General features: G+C 38.5%; 1 protein-coding gene across 8 annotated transcripts in view; it reads right to left on the bottom strand.

The window, feature by feature from the left end:
- Positions 1-25050, bottom strand: part of TRPM3 (transient receptor potential cation channel subfamily M member 3) — a 271182-nt gene that overhangs the window by 78886 nt on the left and 167246 nt on the right. For all 8 annotated transcript variants that reach the window (XM_069880809.1, XM_069880805.1, XM_069880807.1 and 5 more), the window contains 2 exons: positions 21011-21185; positions 10384-10507 (listed from right to left, as the gene is read on the bottom strand). In XM_069880809.1, the coding sequence (XP_069736910.1) occupies positions 10384-10507; positions 21011-21185 (299 nt within the window). The remainder of the gene's footprint in view (positions 1-10383; positions 10508-21010; positions 21186-25050) is intronic.

A 25050-nucleotide genomic window follows, 5' to 3' on the forward strand; every position in this document is an offset into this window, starting at 1 on the left:
AGTAAAATTCCTGAATGCTTACAACTTTTCCCACTGTCTGTTCTCCAATAACTCTTCACATTTCTGCCCCTTACTAATTTGGGTGAAGCAGACCTATTGTGTGTGGAGAAGGCAGGACTTGTGCAGAAGACAGGCAGAAGCAGTTCTAGTGCCTTGACAAACAAGTCATGCAGGCCTATAGAAAATTACTTGACAAAAAAATGTCTTTGCTTTGTTTAATAAAGTCCTCTCTAAGCCAGCATAATCACGTAACAATTTGATACATTCAGGCCTACATAAATGATAAACCTTTATTGGTATGAGCTTCTACACTGCAGGCAGGTTTGTACTCGACAGACAAAGTTGATTCTACCCTTAGAATGAGAAGCAAGAGTAATAGGTAGGGTCAGCAGCCACAGTCATCATTAGCTGCAAATTTACCAAGTCATAGATGGGAATTAATGTAAAAAGCTGTTTTGAAATAGTTTAAAACAGCCTTTGGTGGACTTGATTACAGGACATAAAAATTATTTCCAGCTACTGACATATTCAATTCCTCTTTTAATGCCTTTTCTAAACAAAAAGCGAGTCCTTCCCTCCCACCATGGCACTTTTTTTCTTAGGACGTACTCTGAAAACTTCACAGAGACAGACCATCTTCTGTTCAAGGCCAGTAAAACGGCCCAGGAGTATATTTGAATAGCTACGCAGCACTCGCTTGTACTTGGTGTTTCTAAAATATTCTATGGTATGTGAACATTTCTTCTCTTACAGTAGGCTTAACCTCAACCACTTCACAGTACGAAGAGTGAGCTGAAATATATTCAGATTTTTAGCTTGTGTTTGTTTGGATACAGACAAAACACCATCAAATGAGCAGGGAGAACGCAGTGCATGTGTGCACAGAGGCAAAAGACGAAGGAGACAAACCATTCTCTACACCTTAGATTGACAATGACACCTGACTAGACAATGGATAGTCGAAGAAAGAGGTAAAAACTAGGGTAGCCATGATGAGAGCAGAGAAAAAAGGCAGAAGTGCATAATTTACAAACTGCATTCACAGTATCATAAGAACGCTACAAATTATTCATGCTTTTAGAGATTTAGTTGTTTCTCATAATCATTTCACTATGACATCAGGAGAAAATATAAGGTATTTTAAAACTCAAAGTGATTTTTTTCCTGCTATCTCCAGAAAATTTTTCAATGTCTTTAAATCTCACTCCTGATAAACACACACATTATTTATCTGCATCTCAGTTACATATGTCAGAAATAAAAATCTCCCTTTTGCACAAAAACCAGATGCAATTGCAAAGACAACACAAAACATTCGTGTTTCAGAGCAGGGTTTGGTTCAGCAAAATAGGTAATTCTTTCCAGAGTACATGTTGACTTCTGTAATTTAGCTAGGTCTACCTGAATATTTCAGAGGAAATTATCCTGAAATGAAAGACGAGAGTTTGATAAAAGAAAACATTAAAGGAGGTCAGTTATGCAAAGCCTCAAAATGGTTCAGATAAGAGTGAAAAACATTTCCTTTTTTTCTTGCAATGAATAATCCTGTTTAACTCAAGGGAAAAGCTGCTTGATGTGGAAGCATAACAAAGATCAAAGTGAGTAGGTGAGTCAATGGATAATACCGCAGAAGAAAGCGGATGGCCAAATAAGAGGAAATACAGGAACAGAAACATTAGAGAGAACTCTGTTTAGGGAAACCCAGAATTAAGTGGTTTGCTATTCTGATGATTAAGAAGGAGAATTCCAAATGAGGAAACATGAAGGAGCTGTTACGAGGGGAGAAGTTTGAAAGTTGGTTGTAAAGTTTTAAAATTTTACATATCCTTCTGCGTTGTGGCAGCATTGCAACACTTCACATTTTTCTTTGATCCAGTAATTTACCAAAGAGTCACTGACTGGTAAGAATTATGGAAAAAACAAACAAGCGCTTACAAGAACAGTAGCAATTCTGTAATTCAGGAGTCATCTAAATTCACAGAAAATCATTTGACAGAAATTACTGTAAATGTTTGGCTTCCCTTGTAATTAGTAGCTTTTGTTCCAGACTGAGATAGCTGGAAACTTAATGACTGAAGAGAAAAAGCTATGGAAATCTCACAGCTCAGTCTCTGGCAAAAAAATTTAAATTTTATAATGTGCATATACTTTTTTTAAGCCTTACAACACTGTCAATATTTTGGAATATGCATATTTTCCAGCGTAATAAATGACCAAAAAAAAAGTTTTGGTAGTAAAAACATTGAAAACAATCCTTTTCCCTTATACAACAGGTTTCATTCTGTTGTTACATTAGGACACCAATGACTCTATTCAGGCAGTAAAATACCAGTTCCTGATTTTAAAATTGAAGAAAAATGAATACAAATTATAAGGCACAAAGCATATAAGCAGAGGATAGAATTTGGACATTGTTCTTTAAATCACTGGGCTGTGCACATCAACAGACTGTGATGATGAACACAAATGTGTTTCCAAGTAGACTTGCATTGTTGGAACTGGTTAAGAGCAACCACAAAGGCAGAAATGGCTTGGGGTGATGCCACAGGCATTTTCATTCCAGTATTAGTGTAGTCTGAGGTCTTCCATCCCCATTACTGAGGAAAGAAATGTTCCTCATGTCTTCTAAAGTAGAGAGGGGTTTTGGAGGTATTGATGAGACACCACCCTTATAGATTTTCTTCTGAAAACGTAAAGCGACTTAAATAGACAAAAAGGGACATGAGTAGTGTAGTAAATAATGAAGCTTTAATGAAAATAATGACATTTAATGAAGGTCCTGTACCTGGGATGGGGCAATTCTAAGCACAAATAAAGGCTGGGTGGAGACTTAGGACCAATTAAAACCTACTATACAGGAGTTTATTAACCCCACTGGTCCCAAAGCAGCTATTATTGACAAACAGTGATTCACTGATGATATAAGAATCATGTGTGGGTTGGTTCCAGAACATATGGAGGAGAAGTCTGAATAAAATACTTTTAACAGAGATGTCAGCTGCCATGGCATCCTAACAAATGGGTATTTATCCCAGAAAGTACTCTTATCCTGAACAGAAGAGCTGCTACTCATGCTACAGTATGGAGGGTTTAGAGTCAACTTAGAATTATAAAGGTTGGAAAGGCCCCTAAGATCAAGTCCAGCTTATATCTTTGTGCATCTGACCTTCTGAGTAAGACCTGCGTGCCATGTGAGCTTTGCTCTACATCTGGAATCTCAGTTATCTTTGTTCTTTATGTGGGAGGGTGTCCCCACAGAAGTCCTGGTAGCTCATTTTGGGAAACTAAGAATTGACAGCAAATCATTGCCTTTGACAGCTTTATTCTTGAATAAATAGACTCTTTTTGACACCTAACCTTTGATATGCAACGTCTCTGCTCTCCTGCTAAAATAACAGTCATGGGTAGGGCAATTTCTAGAAAAAACAGCCAAGCAAGCTGATGTTATTCTGAGCTTTAAATGAGATAATTTAACCTGTAACCCATCTCTTGCTCACAGATACTAAGCAATGTAAACTTGAATTTTTTTCAAGGCAAAGTTTAATAAGAAAACCACAAGTGATGTAAAAAGCTCATCACTGAGATAGATATACCTAATATTTTGTTACTTCAAGAGAACAAGCATTCAGTAATTCAGTTAGGTCACTTTCACTGCTGTATATACTGAAAAATTATGTCTTGTAAGTCATTGCCCTAAGCAATGCTGTCTACAGGACTTGCATGCACACATACATCTTCTAATCTAAACTGAAAATGCTGACCTTAGAACGAAGTACAGTGAGTTGTTTGTGTGGCAATGGTATTAAAGTCAGTGACTCTTGCTCCATCTAAAACTTGGATTTCTAGTTTTGCTTTACAACATAGTTTTGAATAGGCTTAATAGCACATGGATGCCCAGGTTGCTTTGCTGTAAATGATGTAGGCATGTGCTTATTCTGTGATTAGGTTGACAGCAATATCATAATAACACACAGAAATCAAGCAGCAAAAATAACCAAACCCCATCAGTTTCCTAGCAGGTTTGCTGTTGAGACTTAGAGGGTAATACTTTCAAAAAGCAGCACGCTTAGTATAACATATTCCTGTAAGACACCAGATTTGCAGCTACTGCTGTATCTACACAGAACTTGCATTTCCTACAGTAAGCTCTGCATCTATGAGTAAGCCATTATAGCAGTAATGAATAGGTCTCCATGTCCCATCTGAAGCCACAGTAAGGGTAGTTATATTTTCTAAGAAACGCGAAAGAAAATACAGCTCCTCAGACAGAACAGAGCCTGGGAGTAAGAAAGGTTTCTGAACAGTATTGCAGAGTTCCTTTAACTATATTGAAACCTTCCAATCCCCTGACTACAAAAACTGGTCTATATTATTGAACATGGAAGTAGCTGTGTCACACAGTATTGTTTTGCCTTCACTTTCATTACTGGGAAAATTGACAGAGATGTATAAAGATTCAGTGTGCATTTCTCAGAATTATTTGTTAATACTGTGATGGGGTAATGGATATTTTCATAAGCTTATATTTTTAGGAGGAAAAGAAATATTCTATATGTAATTTCTGGAGCTGCAATTTTCACCACAGGACATGTAGGAAGAGAAAACATTTATAGTAAGCTGCATTAATTTCTACTGAATGACTCCAACTTTGATAATTGTGCAGGCAGTATGCAAGAAATAAAACAAAAAATATCTATTTACCAAATGCAAGCAACAAAAGGAATACTGGTAATACTGGTCTTTGCATTATGCTGAAGATGGCACAGCAGAGGTTTAGGATGGACCACATAAATACCTAAATTGCATACTTTTGCTTCAACAGTAGCTCTGACATTCTTGTGTTTTTTGTTAGCAGAAGCCCTGCCTCATCTGACAGCAGCTGAAAAGTAGCTGGTATGTAATAAAACAACTGGGGTTTTTTTTGGGTTTTTTTGTTGTTGTTGTGTTTTTAATATTTTTGTTATTTAATGCATATAGCTGCTTTTCCTGTTGAACTTGTTCTCTGAATTACTGAATTACTCCTAAGATTAGATTTCATTCTCTGTGGAATCAATGGCAAAGCCCAGTTAACTTCATCTAACTTCTCAGCAGCTGGAAAAACAAAACACAGTTTTAGCTCTTTAGCAAAAAGAAGTCAGATGAGGTTTACAGAATTTAAAACTACCCTGTAATCATCATCTTAATGCTTACTTACATAGGCAGGTCCTATATACTAGGCTAACCCTATTAATCTGTACTGACTAGACCAGAGATATAAACTTATTGAAAATCAGGAGAGTCACTGTTGAACAGGAGTGGCATCTCCATTTGGATGCAGAGGACTAATCAGCATCAGTACACTTCATGCTGGAAATCTCACAGTGTTCTAGTCTCACACTGGTGAATGGAGTTAAATCCAGTTGGTAAGCAGGTACCAACTGGATGTGGTGTTCCCCCCGCATTGCTGATGAGGCTGCACCTAAAATACTGTATTCAGTTTTGGGCCCCTCCCTACAAGAAAGACACTGAGGTGCATATGCAACGGAGGGCAACAAAGCTAGTGAAGGGTCTGTCGCACAAGTCTAATGAGGAGCAACTGAAGGAACTGGGGTTGGTTAGCCTGGAGAAAAGGAGGCTGAGAGGAGACCTTATTGCTCTCTACAATTATCTGAAAGGAGGTTGTAGTGAGGAAGATGTTGCATCTCTTCTTGTGTGTAACAAGTGATAGGATAAGGGGAAATAGCCTCAAGTTGTGCCAGGGGAGGTTTAGGCTAGATATCAGGAAATATTACTTCACTGAAAGGGTTGTGAAGCATCGGAGCAGGCTGCCCAGGGAAGTGGTTGAGTGACCATCCCTGGAGGTATTTAATAGATGTGTAGATGCGGCACTTAGGGAGATGGCTTAGTGGTGGGCTTGGCAGTGCTGGGTTTACAGTTGGACTTCATGATCTTAAGGGTTTTTTCCAACCTAAATGAATCTGTGATTCTGTGATCTGTTTCCAGGGGAGAGAGGAGCTGTCTCACCAGCCAGAAGGCCAGTAGTTACAAGATGGTTTCCTGATCCAGTTCTCTACTGCCAAATTACATGCTGTTCACAGGAAATACACTCCTGCAGGAGCTACAGTTGATTTTTACTGTTTAAGAAGTCACCAAACCCTCTTTTCCTTCCTCTATGAAATCAATTCCGTCAAGATTAAAAAAACTTAAAAAAATAAACCCCAAATATTTGTTTTTGAACTGAAATTTCATTAAAAAAGTGGATCTGAATGAACTTCTTGAACTTTGGGAGAGCCAATGAAATGCAGTGACAACAGGCTAGCAAATTACTAAGTCCATTTGATTTAGTTAATATCTACTTCGGAATAGATCTATATGTATGCTAATAAACAGTTGCAGACGGTGTTTAATTAGCATACAAATTAACTGAGACTGCACATCCAGCTGAAAAGGACATTTTTTTTCAGCCAGTATATGATCAAGTCAAGCTCTTCCCAGTATAAACTCTTCCAGACACATGGACAGGTTTGCTTCAGCCTTTTCAGTCAGACAAAACTGAAATCACTGATGATGAACAGGTCTTGTTCATAGGCCAAATAGAAAAGAAACTGCTAAACCACTCAGCTGCTTCACAGTACTTTGGGTACGCAACCCATAAACTGAGTCAAATCCCAGCATTAGAAAGATAATATTTTAGGGAAGAATGGATGCTGGCCTTGTGACATAGCCTGCTATACACTATGCATTTCTGGACAATTTGGATTCATATATGTTTGAATGAGAAATGCAATAAACAGCAAGCACCTTCATGATGCAGGTTGCCCTGATCTCAGCTCAGTGCACCCAGCTACTTCAGCACGACACCTGCTTTGTTTAATCTGAGAGCATCAAAGTTGCAAGTTAGTCATTAAGTCATCTGGAATGACCTATTTCCATACATATATGCTCACCAACATAAAAGAGAAGTGAGGTTTACACCGGAACCAAGCAGCCATTATGTTCATTACAGTGACTGTACATTGAGGTACATGAATAACAGAGAAAAGGAGAAGCAAGTAAAAAAATATCCATTACTTGCTATCACGAGATAGAGATGGTATTTTATTGTTTCGCTTTTAGCAATAAACTGATTACATTATGTCTGTTGCCTTTGGCTGGAAATGAGTTCCAGGAGTTCATGGATACACATAATCCTATGCCTACCATCCATACGCTTTTAATTCTGGAAATCCTTCTTGTAATGCAGTGGTAGGCAATGGCATTATCAGTTTGTGTAGTGTAGTAACTGAACCGTCAAATATTCAAGGAAACACATTTAGCAGAAAATGATCATGGCAGTAATAAGAAAACAACCTTAAACAGCAGGTGGTACACAGTCTTTAATGCTGGTGCTAATGTGCCATGTTTTGATTGCTAAGGTACTAAGACTGGACCTATCCTTATTCACAGCAAATGCCTGTTCCATTAAATGGGTGTAAGATTAGGTCTATTCAGTCTCTAAGCACTCTTTTGGCTTCTGAAAAATTCACATTGTGATTTATAAACAAAGAACTCCAGCAACATGCCAGTCTAAGCTAAAAAATGATTAAATACTTCTGAAGCAATTGATCAGCATATACTTCTCAGGAAACTCAAATACCAGAATTTCTGACTTCAAGGGAAATAAATAAGGCTGATTTATATTCTAAGATATAAACAAATACTCCTTTGCATAGCAGGAAACAAACCTCTGACCGATAATAGAACACAACATGTTTTCAGGGACCATCTGAAGTGAACTTTCCTAGCCTGCTAACTGAGGGATTCCCTTCCTTGCTGACACCTGACTCCAGGGTTGAGCTGGGGCTCCAGTAGGAAATGCCTCTGCCAGACTGAGTTCTCAGGCAGTCCCCTCATCTGCTCTTCATATTCTGAGACCAGCAAGGTAACCACAACAGAATGAAAGATCTAAATACACCTTTGAAGGCTATCTCATCCTCCTCATCTTTTTATTTTTTAAAAAAAAAATTATGGAAATCCTTCTTATTGTAATTCTGGACTTAGTGATATAGAATGCAAATGTCCTGAGCAAAAAAATCCTTCTTTCTTTTCTCAAATTCTCCCTTCTCTCCATTTCCATTTTTTTCCATGTCAGGCAACACATTATAACATGGACTGCTTTCACTTCTCATCAATTGCATGCAGGAGATGGGAACATGTAGAAAAAAATATTAATGATGATTTTTGAAAAAGTGTGGACTGAACTTTACAATTTGCCTCCTGCCCACTTAGCTTTGGTGAGCCTTCATCCTCCTATTTCAGGAAATTCTTGGGAAAAAATCTTTTAAAAAAATCTGGTAAATGTAGTAGCAGAGGTGTCCTGTTATGCTTCTTCCCTGGCCAATACACTTATGTCACATTTGTAAAAGAGATGATAGTCTTTTTTATACCATTTCAATAGTTGGTGTAGTAAAAAATATTTCAAAGATAGCTTTTTGTTCCTTTCCAGACATTAACTTGCATTTTATTTTCTCCTTCCATACTTGTGATTCATCTGTATTTATGTGTTTATAATAAAGAATCTTCCTGTCTGTATCCTGTTTGCACTTAATTGTTTAATAGCACACTGTAACATGAGAAGCATCACCTGCGCTGTGTACTTTGTTCCCTATGAACTCAGCAGCCACAAAGTCAGTCCTGGACACAGACCATGAAATTAGGGGAAATAGCCATGATCAGCTTGGCTGCTGCTGAGCTGTCTGAGATAATCTTTGCATCTTCCATCTATTTGTTTCTTCAGGGAGAATGGAGGGAGATCAGACTAATGATGAAGTCAGTTCATTGAGCAGTGTTTTGTCTTACACACAACGAAATCAGAAGATCAGGCCTGAGGAAGGACAATAGTTGGGACAGGTAATGGTTAGTGGTATAAATTCAAATTCAGAACACCTAATTTTGGACAAACCATCTCCTGGCTAATAGCTCTTCACAAGATGTGCAGGGAAAGCATGTCAGTGGTGATAGAGCTTACACATTTGTGAAGAAAATTTTAAAAAGAACACAACCTTACCTAGAACAGAAATCTTGATGTGAATAATGCAGACGAAAACTTCACAGTCAACTTTGCAGTAGTAGAGTTTCAAAGCCTGACAACAAGTTCTAGATTAAGCTGTCTGGAACAATGTAGAACTGCGTTTTTCCCTGGCTAATTAAATGCCTGCCCCTCCTTTCTGTTCTTCATTCCTTCCTACCTTCCTGCCTTTCTGACTCCCTGCCTCTCTTGCCCCCTCCCTCTTCCTCTTTCTATCTCTCTCCTTCCTTCTCTCCTTTTTTCAATCCTTTCTTCCATCTTCTGTCATTAAGTATGGTTTCATTATGTCTGCATGCAGAACACTAGTTCATATTTAGGTCTTTTATATATATATGTATATATATATAATGATTTTTATGATTATTACACTAACAGAAATGGGCATAAAAAAGAATTAATACTGTTTTCCTAAGCAAGTTCTCTCTCCTAATCATTGATAAGAAATGTTAGTGCAAATACAACATTAAAGTAGACCGAGGTACATATGTACCACACATGTGAAGTAAACTCAATTACCATGGAAGTCATTCTTCCCTGTTCCACAGCAGTAGTATTACTTACGCTATGCTGTATTTTTTAACTAAAATTAAAAGGCACTGGAGAGGATGCAGTCACAAAATATGCAGATAGCTTCAGAAAATGAAACTTAAAACAACTGAATCAGTATCTCCTCTTGAGAAAACAAAACACTCCTGGAATTGAATTCCACATCTCTTACAATGTAATTTTGCTTCAAAAATGCTTCTGCAAAACCAGTCTCATGATGCTCCCAGAAATTGTTGAAAGATCTTATGTTCTTCAAGAAAGCATAAGTATGTGTTAAAGGGAAAGCCTTGCCCACTGCAGAATAAGAGCCTTTGAGAAAAGCTGTTTTCTTTTCCTGTCACATATCTCCTTAGTAAAATAATAACCCTAGTGATACTTTATAGTGTCACTTTACAGTATTTAACATGCAACTTTATAGTATTTTTAAAATATGAATCCAGTGACAGATAAACAATTATGCTTGCTTCTGAGATTTTCTCTAGTTGAGTGAGGGAGAATTTTAATCACAATATGCCTGAGGATAACTGAAAATTAATAATATCCATACTCTACCAGCTGGATTTTGTCCTGTCAAAGGAAATGTAGAGGAATTTACAAAGGGAAACAGATCTGTTGGATTAACCACTTTAAATGAGAAAATATATATTAAAGCAAATAGAAGTCAGCATGATATTATATCCTTACAGAGTCTGGATCACAGTGATTAGATTTGTGAAATCCTTTAAAAGCCACCTGAAAGACTTTAAAACAATGCATTGAGATTTCTGCCTTGAAGGCAAGTGTGAACGTACCAGCTCCTTCTTCTTCATGCACTCCATAAGTATAATGAACAGATGCTGTGCCTGGGTTCGGGTGTACGTGAAAGTCTTCTGTATGGTAACTAGCAACTGGTCCCTCAAAGACTCATTGATAAGTCTGAAATTAAAAAAGAAAAAACAAAGTAGTAAAAGAAACATGAGGGAACATAGCAACTTCAGACAAGGGTCAAAACAAACATATCAATAGACAATATATGACTGCAAGATGTTTTTAACAGGTTTGAAAGACAGGAACTGCTGGAAGCATCAGAGACAAATTGGAAAATACTGTTCTAGAAAGACACATTGATCATGTTGGGGTCTCTCATGTCCAAAGTTTTTATTCCAGTTCCCACATATTGCATGACAGCAGGTCATTCAAACTAACAGATCTGTGGGATTTCCAGCCCCCCCCCGCCCTTTTACAGTTTGAATGAGAGAGATTGACAATTCTAGGTCAACTCAAGACCCCTTCCTGCTAGTGAGTTAGCAGAATTCAACATATGGTTCATTTTATGAAACTGGGATTATTTGTGTTGTTGGCGATTTTGATTTTAGCTTGAATATCTCAACAGTTTCAACTCATCTTATTGGTACTGCACATAACTAGGTAAAAAACAAACAAACAAACAAAATTTCTCTGTTCCAGAGTCCATGCAAAGAAACAATCTTGATTTTGTTTATGCTGATCCTCCAGGAGTTTAAAGAATAATCATTTTTACATCCCTCCTCAGTGCTAACGCTACCATTTGCAAAAAGTGGCACAACAGCAGAAATAAATAGTAATATTACATAGAATATTATTACTTGAACCTGTTCTGGGTGAAACATTGCTGTTCTTAACGTCTTATAAAATAGAGGGTTCTATTTTAGAATATGTATCCTTTGATGTATGAAAGCTGCTACACTATAGCAGTTTTCTCACTTAAAAATCGTAACTGAGTGTTTAAAATTAGCTGAGTGAGAATGTTTTACAGAATAAGTCACTGTCGATCATCTAGGGGAACAAATATCAGAGGATCTTCATTACTCATATTTTATGACAGAAGTTAAACAAAAACTAGCCTTGCAGTGACTGCAAAGAATTAACAGAAGCAGTACATTATCTAAAAATCATTGTTAGTTATGGCAGCTGCTTTGGGAGAACAATGCCCAAACCCGTTTACTTCATAATGTTGGTAAAGTTGCTAGTACTTCCCTGCAGCAAGGAAGTCCAAATGAGACTATAGGATATTCATTGCACAACTGAAATTCAAATACCATTCAACTACCTAGTCTTCATACCTACAGCAAAGATGTGGTTAGAAAAGACAATGAATGGGAACGGGAAAGAGGAATAGAGTTGCATAGGAGAATATAGAAGGCCTGGCGTATGGAGCACATATGTTCCCTACTGTCTGAATTTGAAATACCCCTGCTGAGTAGGACTTCCACTTCAAAAAGAAGCCTGTAAGGCATATGTAAGCATGTTTAGAATAAAATGAGTTTACATGGGGTTTCAACCATACTATGGATCACTGCTCTTCCTATGCCTGGCTCTTCCTGCTGTACTCTACTTTAGACTCTTTTTGAATGGAGAGCCTATGTCTGCACTTCCTTTTTTTCAACACAGTCCCAGATATGCTTTTTTCCTGGGATACTGGAGAGGTGACAACATTGCTTTTACTGCTCAGTTACTATGGGAGCACTCTTTGCCCACAGCATGACCTGCTTCTCTCATGAAAAGGCAACTTATGACGAGTTAAAATCTCCAGCCTTCTTGGTGGCAACTTTGAGAGCTGACAGTAGAAGACTTTCACTATGAGGGCTACAGGAAAAATAACCCGATAACCTGTATGGAAGCAAGGATGTTGCAAGCCCATGGAAACATTAAACAAGATGTCAGAGCATAGGTAGAAATGTAGACTCAGTCCATGTTAAAGAGAATCAACTTGGAAAGGCCAACAGCCTGAAAACACTAACATACTTTGTGTTGCAAATTAATAGGTCATATATGATGCAGATTCTGAGGCCTCCTTTTCAGGCTTTCTAAAAATATATCAGTTGGAAATTTACTTGAATCAAGAAGGCTGTTCTTAAAAAAAAATTGTGCTATTACTGTAAAAATAAGTAGTTCAGAACCAGGTTGATTGCCATCCTGCAAACTAAGAAAGAAAACAAGGTTTAATCAATAACAAGTTTCCTAAAAACATCAACTGGATAATATAAAAAGAGATTTAAATAAAGCTCTGCTTTCCCTTGGAAATGATATATGAAAGTAAAGTACATGAAAAAGTATGAAAAGTATACGAAGATCATGAAAGAACACATGCAATTTGATGAATCTGAATTTACAGAACTTCAGAAAATATTTCCAACGATCCTGGGATTGAAACTTGCCCATTTTCTCATCATAATTCATTTTGCCTTGAAAAATGTGTAGAATCCAGACCTGAAATTTAATTTCAGAAATTGGCTCTCTCTTAGGCTAACACATACACAGAAAACCAGAGAAATTTGCTTTCATAAGAGTTGAGTGAAAGCAGAATTAAATCCTGAGACTTCGTAAGCAGTCATCACTTTCCTTTCCTGAATTAAAGCTGTCAGGAACTGTATCATGTTATACGTTTAAACAACCTGTAAAGCAAAATCCACGTGGAGATTTAAGAAAAAACAAGGTATCAAGAAGTTGTTCCCTAACTACAGGGGTACACATCTGTTGAAGTACCACTGCTCAGAAACTTGCTGTTATAATTTGATTTATGCAGTTTTCTAGCCTTGTTAAGTACTTTTTTTTTAACATCTCATTGATCTGCGATTCTACAGCAAAGTTGTTCAAAGTCTTTGTAAGATGAAAAACTTCAAGTGATTGCAATCAGAAATAGAAATAGTAATAGCAATCTTTCTGATAAAGCAATTGTAGCCGAGTTAAGTTTTGTGTAAACTGTAATCAGTCATATCAAGACTATACCACATTTACTCCTTCGGAATCCATAAGCGTTAGAAGACACCAAATCAAAGTTTCCCATTGTACAACTCAGCAAGGACAAACAAATTGTGCCAGGCTATTAAGGGCTAAATCCATTACTCATACCCTAAATCCACTGCATGTAGAACAAGTAAATTCAGAGACTACCGTGAGAAAAACAACTGGGACTTGCAGGTGAGGCAAAGATTTATCCAGTACAGAGACATAAACATTTGTTATTCATACAATTTTAACACACATTTCTAAAAATCATGATTCCTAATTTTTATTTAGGGCAAAAATGATGGCTTCTTTAGTCTTGTGATTAGAGGTCTTAACCTAGAACACCAGAGATTCTTGGCCACTAACTTGGAAACAGTATGTTCAGCAACTTCTGTCATGAACCTTAAATGCATAAAGCTCCATAGGCATAAATCACTTCCCCAGACTGAAACTCTACAATTCCAACTTTCTTCAAAGTCAGCATACTTATTCCCTAAGAAAACTGTATAGTGTCAGATCAAGATAGTATTTTTAACATCTTTCTGCTAGGCTTCAGTTCAGCAAATATTTTGCCACACATCAATGCATTTTGATGGCAGCATTCCTCAATTTCCACTTAATTTGCCATGGAAGTAAGACTGCAGATAACCTGCTTCTGACTAAATAAAATGTCCTGCAAAAGGACAATTTAACCTGTACTTTTCTTTCACTTCCCACATGTTTAATAACTGTTCTTTCATTCCCTAAATACCTAAGATAAGCCCATTTTCCTACTAGTCCAGGTATCAAACTTCTTTTTTTCCCTGAAGGAGCTGTATTGCTGATGGAATTTAGATACCTACTGTCAAAAATCTGGGATCTAAGGTAGAATTACAGAAATCCACATTTAGTTTCAGAAAAAAAAATCTACTCATAATAGTTGCTTAGAGTGATCTTTTTTTTAAGAGTGATTTTTTTGAAGTCATGCCTATTATTTGATGAGATAGTAGACATTCCAGTCAGCTCCCTAAATTATTTAATCTATTTTTTCTCCAGAGACTTTTAGCATTGGAGTCATACAATGTGCTAGAGATTTTGAAAGATTATGCTCTGAACTGATTTCAAAATGCAAGTTCTTAACAGATTTTTTTTAAACTTACTGTTCTCAAAATGCTTTGAAATTCTCTAAGTGAAACATTCTTTCCAATCAACTGCTCATAATCTTTTTCTGAGTTTTCATTTGTGTAGTCTTTTTTTCCTTAATTATTCTTCTTATTCAGGATAAAGGAAATACATCCTTAAAATATCAGTGTGATGTGAAAACTATTCTCTGCCCTCCTTTATGAAAAGCTTAGGGGGTTTTCTGTTTTAATTATGATTTGCACTTTAGACAATCACTACATATGTAAGAAACATGACCAGAGGCTCTGTTGATATTTTCTTCCACTGGAATTAAAAATAAGACACAATTGCCCAACTCTATGGGACTGACTGAATTTCTCATACTTTTTAAATCCACACATTTTGCACATCATTGCTATGTAAAGAGACAGAAAATAAATGTAATTATTCCTTTGTTCTATTCAAAAGGGCAATTTCAGGGTGCTTTTATGAGGAATCAGCTTTACTTGCAGCTCTTCACAGATTGTTGCTGTCCAAAACTGTTTTTTCCCCGACCGACTATGTTTATTAAAAGGTTTCTTAAGGAGTAGAACTGATAGAGTAGTTAATATGCGACAAAATCAGCTTGGAGTCTACATTTGAATATTCCAAGTAATTTGCCATTCTGTAAGGAAATATCTGTCTAAGAAGTGAAATAGTTTTAACCTAGTGTTTCTTTCTTTCTTACTTTAAATTCAGCGTTTAATTAAAAAATCTCCAAGGATTAAAAACTGCTGGATGATCTTACAAATAGTTACAATTTACAGTTGTTTTACTCCAGCTTGTGCTTTTATGCAGGAAAATGAAATAAAAAGGCATCCTTGATCATATAGTCAAAAATACTTCAGCTTTATCTGGAGGAGAATTAATAAGAACTAGCTATTCATTTAGGGTTTGGTAGGGACTAAATTTGGCTGTTTATGATTGATCTTATATTCTTGCTCCTCAACACTGTTCAACACATTTTCAACTTTTAAGTAAACGAGAAGTGCTTCAGAGTCTAGAAACTTGACCTTTAAATTAGGCATAATGGTGATGAGCAGCCAAATAATTCTTCCAGTTCATCACATGGTGAAGGTTGCATTCAAGCTGCCTTCTTATTTAGGTTAACCATGGACATAACTTGTTTGTCATTAAGATATTAAAGGTGTTGGGAATTTAGCTTACTACTGGAAATTATATTTGCTGGTGGTGAGATGTAGCCACCTTCCACATTATTAATACCCTGTTTAAGACAGTTTAGACAATATGTAGCCCCGATACAAAAATATGGCAAACTTAAAACTCCACCTGCATTAATTTCGCATATCTGATATTCTTGCCTTCCCCCTGAAACTTAGGTGACAGAGATGAGATACTGAGGCCTCAAAATGGATAGACGTCCTAAGACATCTTTACATATGTTTCACAGTTACTTCTGACCTGTTCTTAGTAGATCACAGTTGCAGGCAAAACCTCCTGCAAGCCAGTGCAGGCATAGCTCTCTGTATTTCAATGGCAGCATCATTCCACTACATCCCAGCAAAGTCCTGCGTATAGTTAAAATACACACCCTAAGACTGCCCTAGATGAGTGAAATGTCCAACTTTTCATGAAGAAAGCCTATAATCAGGCCTTAAAATAAGGCAGTTTGAAATCCCTTGTCTCTTCAAGGATGCACATACATTGACATTGTGAAGGTGTACTATTTCTTGATTAATATAAGAAAAATGTTCCTTTTTCTGCTATGCAAAATCAGTTAGGAAGGGTAAATAATGAGGAGGGAAGGTAGACACATCACAACTCTGTGAAACCTAATGCAAAAACACTTGCTGGGCAGATATGCAATTGTCCAACACTCTAAGATCTCCGAGAGGATGAATTGGCGCCACACTGATAAAAACTCAAGGAGAGAGCTATATTTTGTTCTCCTTCACTTCCAGACATAGTTCTTTCCCCCTGGAAACAAACTTTCAAATGAACTTAAAAACTCACAGCAGTGCTTAATATGCATATGCTGCCAAGTAAGGACAGCCACAAAGGTGTGGGCCTGAGGAAGCTCCAGCATTTTCTAATGAGCATTATAAGCAGTCCTTGACCCAGGGTGCCTGTAGCCTTATTCACAACTGACCCCCCATTAGGGATGGTCAAGCATCTGTTTGCTGGTGCTCTGGAGAGGCCAATAGGAGAATCAGGACAAGAGTACAGCCAACAGATGCAGTGGCTCATGCAAGAGCATGCAAGGAAGGGGACCTCAGCTGAAATTGTTCCTGGGTACATAGTCTCAGGTATGGTGGTGACATGATACAGGGTAATTTTTCTTGCAGGTGCTGGAGTAGCTGCCCCTACCAGATCAGAGGCTTTGGTGCAGATAGAGCTTGGGGTGGTGAAAGCACTTCTCCAAGTCCCAGGCTGCAGGATGTGTCTTTGATGCCAGGAGAGATGACCTTATTTCTTGTAGGTCTGCTGTCTTGGCAGAGCTGTGCCACCAAGCAAAGGAGTTATGGAAGGATGTGAGCAGGCTGTACAGCATCAGAGAAGAGGAAAAGGAGATAGATGGGATCTTCTCTGAGATGCAACACCTTGAAGAACACTGGACTCTGACTGTAACAGAGATGCAGACAGTGTCCACACTTCTTAGTATTTAGGTAAGTGAAACCTCTGAAGAAGGCAAAGGATGAAACCTGGTGACTCCCGGCATCAAATGTAGGGCTCCTGCCCCGTCTAATGACTTACAACTACAAAACAGGTTCACTACTTTCAAAGTTGAAGAGAAGCCACATGTGACTTCAAGCAAAGGATCTGCGCCATCTGAGCCTAACCTGTGCAAGACTACCAGGAAAGAAGCAGTGAATGATTACAGCACGCAATCCTCAGCTGCAGGGGGACCTGCCTGAGCTATCAATTAGAGAGGTTTGCTGACTGCAGGGGCCCAGAACAGGGATACTGTGGAGCAACTGTCAAATCTTGTCTGATTATCTGACTGCTACCTCTACCCCCTGCTGTTCTTCCACATGGTCACCAATGATGATGCAAAGAGAAACCTCAAGAGTATCAAAAGTGACTACAGAGCTCTGGGAGCAGTAGTCAAGGTCACGGGGGCACAGGTAGTGTTCTCCTCAATCTTGCTGCTTAGAGGAAAGTTGTGGGGAGGAGGACATTGATAATATAGGTAAATAGCTGGCTACAGAGCTGGTGGTGGTGACAGGGTTTTGGTTTCTATGACTTTGGGGCCCTGTTTGCAGATTAGTGTCCACTTAAGAGAGATGGGATCCACCTCACTAAGCAGGGAAATGTTAGCTTTGCCAAAATGGCTAACCTGGTAAGAAGGGCTTAAAGCTGGACTGCTGAGGGAGAGAGAGTCATCAGCAGCCCTGTGAAAATGTGACGCACAGAACTGATGAGCAAAGAGCCTGAAGTGGTGTGATGGGAAGGGATCACAAAATTAACAAAACAGGGCTTAAGCAGGCTCATCTCCATCATTTTTATGTAAGCAAGGAGGTACCTGTAGGGCATCATTATTGAGAAATCTCCAAAGCCATTTCTGAGAAATTAGTATGCTGTGTGTACAGTGCGCGGAATCAACATAATGAGTTAGATCTGTGTGGAGTTGCAGGGATTCAAGCCTTTCTGGGATCACAGAGATATGGCAGGATAGTGCCTATGAGTGGAGGTGTTGCAATTAGAATCACAGAATTGTTTAGGTTGGAAAAGGCCTTTGAGATCACCCAGTGCAACTGTAAACCTAACAATACCACATTCACCAGTAACCATGTCTCTACACACAACATCTATATATCTTTTAAATAGCTCTAGGAATGTTAAATTGCTTCCCTGAGCAGCCTGTTTAAATTCTTGACAACCCTTTTGGGGAAGTAACATTTCCTACTATCCAACCTAAACCTCCACTGCTGCAATTTGAGACCATTTTCTCTTGTTCCATCAGTTGTTACTTAGGAGAAAAGACCAACACCCATCTTGCTGCAGCCTTCTTTCAGGTAGCTGTAAAGAGCAACAAGGTCTCCCCTCAGCCTTCTTTTCTCCAGACTAAACAATCCCAGTATCCTCAGTTGCTCCTAACAAGACCTGTGCTCCAAACCCTTCACCAGCTTTGTTGCCCTTCTTTGCACACACTCCTACACCTTGAGCACTCTAGTGAGGGGCCCAAAACTGCAGTACTCAAGGCATAGCCTCACCAGCACCAAGTACAGAGGGACGATCACTTCCCTAGTTTTGCTGGCTGCACTGGTTCTGATACCAGCAATGGAAGGATATAAGCTCTTAGGAAAGACAGGCTGGGAAGCTGAGGAGGTGGAGATGCACTTCATGAGAGAACAGTTGAACTGCATGGAGCTCTGCCTGGGGATGGATGATGAGCCACCTGAGATCTTATAGGTCAGGACTAAAGAGAATACAAGTAAGAGTGCCATTGTAGCTGGTGCCTGCTATAGGCTGCAAGACCAGGAAAAGCAAGTGGATGAGGACTTCTACAGACACTAGGAGAAGCCTCATGTTGATAGGCCCTCATCCTTACAGAGCTCCAGTATCTGCTGGAGGGACAACACAACACTGCCTAAACAATTGTGGGTGTTCCTGGAATGCATTGAGAAGGGCTTCTTGACTCAAGTGACAGAGCAGCCAAAGAGGAGAGGTACTCTGCTGGATCTCAAACTCACCAACAAAGAGAGACTCAAAGGGTATTTGAAGGTCAAAGACATCCTTGGCTGCAGCGACCATGAGATGGTGGAGTTCAGGACACTGAAGGGACGGAAAGGACAAAAAGCCAGATCACAATCCTGGACTTGAGGATAGCAGTCTTTGGCCTCTGGGGATCTGCTTGCAAGAGTCCTATGGGCTACGACCCTGAGGGAAAAGGGGCCCAGGACACCTGGTTAATATTCAGATATCGCCTCCTCCAAGCTCAGTGAATGGGGAAGGAGACTTGGTGACAAAAGAAGTGGAAGATGCTGAAATAGTGAGTGCCTTCTTCAACCCCAGGCCCCAGAGACCAAAGGGCACAGTCTGCAGGACAGAATTCATAACCATGGTGGAAGAGGATCTGGTAGGGGAATACTTAAACTGGACATACAAACGTCCATGAGCCCTGACAGGGTGAAGTCATGAATACTGAGTGAGCTGGCTGATGCGATTGCAAAGCTACCCCAGAATCTTCGAACAATCATGACAACTGGAAAAATTGCCTGAGGATTAGAGAAAGGCAATGGTCATTCATATCTTCAAGGAGAACAAAAAGGAGGGTTTAGGAAACTCTAGGCTGGTCAGCCTCCCCTGGATCCCTGGGGAGGTGATGGAGCAGCTAATCCAGGAAACTATATGCCCTCTGGCACACAGACCTCGACAAGCTGGAGAAATGGACTGACAGGAACCTCGTGAAGTTAAACAAGAGGAATTGCACAACATCCTGCACCTGGGGAGGAACAACTCCATGTACCAATACATGCTAAGGGTCGTGCTGGACGTGAAGTTGAACATGACCTAGCAATTTGCCATTGCAATAAAAGGCTAATGGTATTTTGGTCTGCATTAGAAGGTGTGCTTCCAGCAGGCTGAAGCAAGTGATCCTTCCTCTCTCCTCACAAACGGTATAGACATACCTGGGCATCTGTGTATTCCAATTCTGTGTTCCCCAGTACATGAGAGAAATGAACATACTGGAGAGCATCCAGCAACGGGCCACTAAGACGTTAGAAGGACTGGACCACCTCATGGGTAAGGAAAGGCTGAGGGAGCTGGGAATGTTCAACCCAGAGTAGAGAAGGCTCCCAGAGGATCTTATCCATGTATAGAAATGCCTGAAGGAAGGGTGTAGAGAAGAAGGAGCCAGACTCTTTCCAGTGGTGTCTGATGACAGGGCTGGAGGCAATGAGCACAAGCTGAAACACATAGGGTTCCCTCTGAACATGAGAGAATACACAGTAAAAAAAGTAACTGAGCACTGATACAGGTTGCCCAGAGAGGTTATGGAATCTTTATCCTCGGAGATATTCGAAAGCTATCTGGACGTGGTCTTGGGCAACTGGCTCTAGGTGGCCCTGCTTGAGCAGAGGTGTTGGACTAGATGATGTTCAGAGGTCCCTTCCAACCTCAACTGTTCTGTTATTCCATATTTTTTGGACTAGAGGAGAAGAACAAAGAACACTAAAGATTTGGGCATTTAGTAATAACATCTACTTTGGAACTGGAAAAGCATGCTTACAGCCTGATTGAACAAAAACACACTTGAATCTTCGATAAAAATAAAAAGCTAAATACTATCCTTGCCTCACCTAGATTCTCCAAAGAAATGTGGGATGTTGCAAACACAGATCAGTGCACAAGAAGTCATGTGTGAAGATACATAGGTGTGCAGAACTATGCACAACAGATAAGGCAAATACAAACTAGCTTATACCAACATTTAGGGCTAAATAAAACCTGAAGAGAGCAGTACGCCATGTTATACACTATATTGCTAATAATTACCTGGGCTCTATGTTACCTTCAAACTGAACCTGTGGACAGAGAAAGAACACACATGAGGAAATTACTCACCCTCCGTCCTCAGAGTATTTGTGACCAAAGGCAAGGATGTCAGATGCCCGGCCACTGCCATCACATATCACAACAGGAACAGGAGGAGTGTCTCGCAGGTACTCCAGAACAATGGAAATAACATTAGGACCTCCTTCCACAATGAGGGCCACCACTGGAACACCTTGACCAATTCCTGGAGTATAAGAAAGAAAGAAACAAACAAAACCAAACAAAAAAGAAAAGGGAAAACAAAATGCAAAAGCAGCAAAACAAACAAAACATAACAGAAGACAGAAAAAAACCCATTAGACTGAATTTACTGCATTGTGACTGTGCAGTGTTATGTTAGAGAGAATGATATTTGGAAAATCATATATTTTAAGGATGGAAGAAACCAGTGTAGTCATCTTGTCAGTTCCACTGCATAAAAAAAAGGATTTTCTAGAATTATCTTCTATTTTAAATACAATATTTATGGCCTAGATAGACCATGAACTTTAAAAATAAATCAAATCTTGGTTTGAAAGCATAGAAAATCTATCACAATTCTTACTAGCATGTTCAGAGTCATGACTTTGTAGCTTGCTTATAATCTAGATTTTGCATGGTGTCAGTTTCCAATCACTGGGGCTTCTAATAACTTTGCTTGCCATTTTAAAATCCCCTCTATGATATTTTTGTTGCCCTCTTAGATGCATTTGAAGGTTGCAGCTTAAATACCTGCTGGATAGCCCTATAATATTCTTTTTGATAAATTAAGCACATTCTGCCACAAATCAATGCAATACTTGTTTTCCAGTTCTAGCCTGTCTTTCAGTTTTTCTCTGAATTCTCCCCAAATTTGAAACATATTCCTTGATTTGCAGAACCCCACATTGGGAACATTGCTCCAGAGAGAGATGAACTCGTGCTGAAAAGGAGGAAAGAGGCTTTCATTTTCAGTATTTGCCATGTATTTAGATGGGAACCCCCTGCAAAAGTTGCAGACAGACTTTGCTGGGAAAGTCTTGTGGATTTAGACAAAGGCAATCTGACACTAGGCTGGTGCTAACAAGACTGCAAAAGATTTTATGGTTCTCAGTTCTTGACCAGTATACTCAAAAGGACTCAGGCAGCAGAACTAGCTGAATATTTTTATTAGCTTTTTTTTTGTCAATAGAAAGACTTTTCCCTTTTAAACTAGTTTTTCCCAAGAAAGTTGCCAAACAACAACAGGTTTTAATGTGAATGCCTCAGGTTTCCATTTGGAGAGAGTTCAATCCAAAAAAGCAAAGGTAAGCCTGTGAGTCTGGAATACTAAATCTGGTTAGACCCTCTAGAAACGTTCACAACTGAAATGAGTTTTGATAGTCACAAACATTTTTATGGATATGAATTACTGTCTAGAAATGAAATGAACTGTACAAAAGGAAAACACCCAGTTCTTACATGCAACAGCAAAATATTGTAAGCACCTTCTGAACCACTTTACAAGCAAACATCAGGTTTCCTGGAGGGACTCTCAGCATGCTTTGTAATGGGTGTACCTACTCGCCATTTGTGGCTCTTCATTACATAAAACTTAAGGAAAGTGCAAGGTGTTTGCGCATGTTAAGAAAACTATAATCAGTTATAAAATCCAGGCTAATGAAAGAATGAAGGGTAGAATATAACAAGGTGATTAACTGACAGACTTTCACAGGGCTAATAATGGTAAATACTTTTATTGATATTAAGGACTCCCCTGCACTGCTGTTCTACCTAATCATTAAGTTATTTTGATGGTTCTTTTCAAAGGTCCTAGTGGAAAAGCAGTTTGAGGGATTGTAGTTAAATGAGAAAGGAAAATTAAGAAGTTTGCTTAAGAAGAGTGAATTGTAAGTCTGATGGGTTAACCTGTCCCACATGCAATCAGTAACTTTAAGGGATTTAAGCTAAGGATGAATTTTGTTTGGCAAATCTGTGTTGTTTACGCACATTCATTTTAATTATGCTTAAAACTGCATCCCTTAAAAGCACATTCTAGTAAATACCCCCATTTTTTTTTTGAGGATCTTATAAATACGATTGAATTCCCATATCAGCGCATGTAATATGATATATCTGGCTGCAGCTGAACATGCAGAAGAGAATCTCACATCATAAGTCTGTCCCAGGTTTCCTTTGCTTGGCAAAAGAAATGTTGTTCTTAGTTACATCTAATATAAGAATATTTTTTTATTTTCTAAGACAATTGCAGTCAGAAAGTATATAAAAATGAAATTATTGGCGCAGAATATTTTTCTTTATGATACTTCCCAACATATCCACATGGTGACTGATGAGGGACTCTCTTCAGTTAAAATTTTAACATAGAATTAGAAGGAAACATTTTATTATTTAATTTCTAGTGGTCTGGCTAATGTAATGATACCAAGTTTTAACTTTCTACTAGTACTTGCTTCTTCTTGTGTAGCTTTTCATTATACCGCACCATATAGCCAATACTTGTGGCATTTTCAGTTCTGTTGGAAGTTTTTTTAAGATATGAGTTCTTCGTAGCTGAATAAGGATTAGCCATCACTATTCTTGTTTCAGTCCTCCTTGCTCAAAAGACTGATCACATACCAGATCTAACATGAATTCTGACTGAGGAGGCCCATGACTTGCTGAAATCTTACATCAGCACTCATCTTCGATAGCGTAGTGTTTTCCTCTGGAAACTGACTGGTGGGGCCTATTTTATATAACTATGGACAAAAGAAACCCCCAATGATTTTTTTACCAAGGCTGGTCTTTTGTAAAGTATTTGCTATAATGCCATATATGAAAATATTATCAAAGCTTAATATAAGTGCATGGATTTGAAAATATGTAATTAACTAATGGGTAGAGTTGTACGTGGAACTGTAGTACTAATGGAGTTTCTTGAAGAACTTACACTGATTTTCTCACTATTATTAATGATTTCAAAACAAGAAGAAGAACTGGTACTGACATTGGCTAATGAGATAACATTAAGATTCTCAGTAATGAGTCAAACTGGGTCCAGATGACATAAAGGATTGAGTAATAGAAATGAAAAAAGTTCACAGTGCAAGATGCAAAGTCATTTACCTGGTGATTAATAATTTCTTCTGCAAACTGGGAACAGATTAGGTGTACGTAAATGCTAGAAAAGAGAAAGGTGTGATCCAGCTGATCACAGGAGAACTGAATCTTTGGTGTCGCAAGACCATGAGGAAGGCAGGTATGATCCCAGAATACACACAGCGAAATTCTTTCATTAGGAGATATGGGCACATAATACATTCTTTACATGGCTAAGGACAGCATCATTATAAAAACAGTTTCTTACTTTAGTTGAGATTGTCAGAAATGAGGCAATGCCGAGATAAAATCATGCTCACACAAAACTAGACTACAGTACCAGGGTTGCAATCTCCTAGCACACACTGAGAAGGTGCAAACTTTGTGCCACTAATGGACAGTCTAATAAACCAGCAAGCAAGAAGTTTTCCCTTAATATTTTTTTTGTGGAACTTACCACAGAATTCTCCTAGTCTGGGCAAAACTAAGGACAGCACTGATCTTACTGGGCTGTCTTCAACAATACTGCTGTTTTCACTAAGTATTCTAAAAGTATACAACCTTGGAAATTCTGTGTTTCACATTTTATTAACTGGAAGGAGAGTAGCTGTAATGCATTCTCCTGAAATGTTGTCCTTTGTAGAGAACCCTTCTCAGTATAGGACAATGCATTATTATTATCATCAGGAAAGACCCCTCCATCACTGGTGTTGTTTTCCAAACATAGAAAAAGATCAATTAATTTTCACAGATCTAGATATTTTCCTGTTTCTTAGAAGGGAGTAAATGATATGTTGCTTAGCTTTTTTTATGTATTTTGTAGAGAAAGATTCATCCTCTTTTGAGTTCAAGTGAATTATTTTAAATACCTGAAAAACTGTTTTCTTACGGTCATCTGATAGTTACACAGAGGACTTATTTTTAAATTGGTCAATTTATATTTTTCCCCCCAGCATTTCTAGGATGTAATATAGTTCCTGCAAATCTTTTTACTTTGGGAAGATGGAGAA

The sequence above is a fragment of the Phaenicophaeus curvirostris genome, chromosome Z (genome assembly GCF_032191515.1).
Source record: "Phaenicophaeus curvirostris isolate KB17595 chromosome Z, BPBGC_Pcur_1.0, whole genome shotgun sequence".
Classification (NCBI taxonomy): Eukaryota; Metazoa; Chordata; class Aves; order Cuculiformes; family Cuculidae; genus Phaenicophaeus; species Phaenicophaeus curvirostris.